Source organism: Nanorana parkeri, unplaced genomic scaffold (genome assembly GCF_000935625.1).
Source record: "Nanorana parkeri isolate BGI_ZX_2015 unplaced genomic scaffold, ASM93562v1 scaffold705, whole genome shotgun sequence".
Classification (NCBI taxonomy): Eukaryota; Metazoa; Chordata; class Amphibia; order Anura; family Dicroglossidae; genus Nanorana; species Nanorana parkeri.
In genome coordinates, this window is record NW_017306973.1 from 498,980 (window position 1) to 501,763 (window position 2,784).

General features: G+C 42.2%; 1 protein-coding gene across 1 annotated transcript in view; it reads left to right on the forward strand.

The window, feature by feature from the left end:
* The window catches only part of SRSF4 (serine and arginine rich splicing factor 4), a 10,237-nt gene extending 7,785 nt beyond the window's left edge, over positions 1-2,452 (forward strand). The window contains exons 5-6 of the mRNA XM_018563860.1: positions 1,494-1,529; positions 1,672-2,452. Of these exons, the coding sequence (XP_018419362.1) occupies positions 1,494-1,529; positions 1,672-2,443 (808 nt within the window). The 3' untranslated portion in view covers positions 2,444-2,452. The remainder of the gene's footprint in view (positions 1-1,493; positions 1,530-1,671) is intronic.
* The last annotated feature ends 332 nt before the right edge of the window (positions 2,453-2,784 follow it).

The following is a 2,784-nucleotide window of genomic DNA, read 5'->3' on the forward strand; positions in this document are numbered from 1 at the left end:
GAGTTCAGGAGGGCATTTTATTCAATATGAAGCTAATATCAAGAACACAGGAATACGGCCTCTAACTTACAGCAGTAGAGTATAGCACTAACCTTAGAAAGAGTATATGATTCTTAGAACAGACGTCCAACATGGGTATAGAGACAGTAAGTGAATTTTAAAAAGGTTTGGGACAAACACAGATTTATTCCTGGATAAACAGGTTACAAAAATCTTACAAATGTTTACAAAAAGGACAGACTTGATGGACCACTTGATCCTTCTCTGCCATGGTTTCTATGTTCACTTTAATTGCAGCCCCATCAGCACAAGTGCTTTTGCTATGCTATGTCAGTTACTCCTGGGAGAAAATAGGTTCAGAGTATGGGTAGCATGTGACTGTCACCTAATGCAGCTTTGCAACAGCGAGTGAGTCCTAAACCCTGCGCACATTCAGGAATAGGAGCTTCCACGGGTTCAATTATTCCTTGCTCCTGATGGCTGAACGTAGCAAAAGGGAAGAAAGATTGTGGGGCTAGCACTAAAGCTCCGCTAAGGGCACGAGAAAAAAATACCTTTGTAGTAGGGCTTCTGCACTGCAAAAGTTAAATATTCATTAACTCTAGGGATTAGGAAAGGAGGCTGCATTTTTCCCCCTGTGCAGACGCTCTCCTCTTCTAAGCTGTGGGCACTCTTGGTGTCATCACGTACAGTGCAATACATTTTTTGCGAGGAGGTAGTTGTGCAACCACAGCCCAGAGCGCTTTAGAGAGGACACACTTGGGGGACTGGTTGCTCAGATTGAGGGAGTCTGCCATAGCGGAGAATAGGTGAAGTATTACACCTTATTCCTCTACCCCTAGGCAAAAATGTGTATTTAAACCTTGCAAGAGTAGCTTTTTTTTTTCTTGTGCCCTGACTTGGGCTTTAAAACCTATAGCTGTGAATTGTTCAGTGAAAGGGGTTACATTTTAAAGTTTAAAAAATTAAAAGCTTATTTAATATGCATTTTTAAGTTTATATTGTAGTAATTCTCTGGAAGAACTTTAATGTTCTCTTTTTATGATGCAAAGCAGTCACCTTTATAATATATTTGCTGCTGGCCTGGGGGGTGACTATATTCTACTCCAGGGGTAGCCAAACTCCGGCGCTCCAGCTGTGGTGGAACTACAAATCCCATGAGGCATTGCAAGATTCTCACAGCCACAGACGTGACTCCCGGAGAGAACTGCATCATGGGAGTTGTAGTTTCACCACAGCTGGAGGGCCGCAGTTTGGTTACCCCTGTTCTACTCAGTCATAGGCAAGATTGTTGGATTGACAACTTTACTATACATTACCAGAATTACAAGCTGTTACAGTGGTGCAAGCAGGACTTTTCGGTCCTTATTCTGATGGAAAGATAGCTCATTTTACCTTACATTTTGCCTGTCCTTTTTGAGGGGAAAAAGGGTAAATGTCAGAGATTAACCTTCAATATTGTAATATTTTTTTTTTTCTCCCTCAAATTTTAGGTCCCGCTCACGTAGGAGTAGTCCTTCTAGATCAAGGTTAGTATTTTTATTTTGTGGGGAAAGGGGATTTACACGTCATGTTTTTCATGGCCTTTGAATGAGAAATGTGCTGTTTTTTTCTCTTTTTATTCATCTGTTTTTTTTTTTTGTGTTTTTTTTTTTTCTTCTAATTTTTCAGATCTCGTTCACGCAGCAGGAGCAGAGGGCATAGTAGGAGAAGCCGGAGTTACAGCAAAGACAGCAGGGACAGCAGGAGTAAAGAAAAAAATGGAAGTAAGCAGAGGGATCACAGCAGCAGTAAAGAGAGAAGTCCAGACTTGGAGCGCAGTGAAAGAGATAGGAGCGAGAGCAGAGAGAGACGAGATAGTGATGGAAGTGCGAGAAAGGATAGGGACAGAAGTGGCAGCAGACATAGAAGAGATAGGAGCAGAAGCAGGAGTAAGGACAGGAAAGAGAAGAATAGCAGACGGAGCAAGGACAGGAGAGATAGAAGTCATAGTAGAGAGAGAAGTAGCAGCAAAGACCGAGATGCCAGAAAAAGGAGGGAATCCTGTAGCTCGGAAAGGAGCCGTAGCAATGACAGTAGAAAGAATGGTAGATCAAGCCGTAGTCTTAGCAAAGAGAGATCCCGGAAACGTAGCAGGGAGAGAAGTGACAGTGAAGAGGGCTCCAAGAAAAGCAAGAGAGAGGACCCAGTGGCATTTACTACAGAATCTGACCAGGAACATGAAATTGAGGAAGGTGAGATTGACTACCCTAGGTCTGCCACAGCCAACGTTCCTGCTCCATCATCTCCTCCATCATCCCTTCCATCATCTCCCCCACCATCTTCCCCACCTGCTGAACCTGTTGCCACACAGGAAATAGAAGCAGAAGAGGAAGCAGAACCCTCAACAGTCGATTCTCCTTCCAAACCGCAATCTATGTCACCCTCCACCACAGAGGCTTGACTTTCTTTTTTTCTTTTTCTTTTTTTTCCCCGACTTTCGTTTTCTAGAATGAGCTCCACTTGGCTTTGTTCATGTTGAATATTTTATATTTATTTCATTTTTTTTAATTAATATATATCTTCTGGCCTGTTAGCACCCTACTCAGTATGATCTTTATTTCAGAATGTAAAAGTGCTACAAACTAAAAGTTGTCTAGTCTTAAAGCGGCAACGCACAATTGATGCGGCATAAAAAGGCGAAACTTTAAGAGGCAGTAAAGCTGCACTGTCTATAAGGAAGATAAAGAAAAACGTACGGTCACTGAGTAATACTGAACAAATGTGTAGTTCCTATCCTTTAGG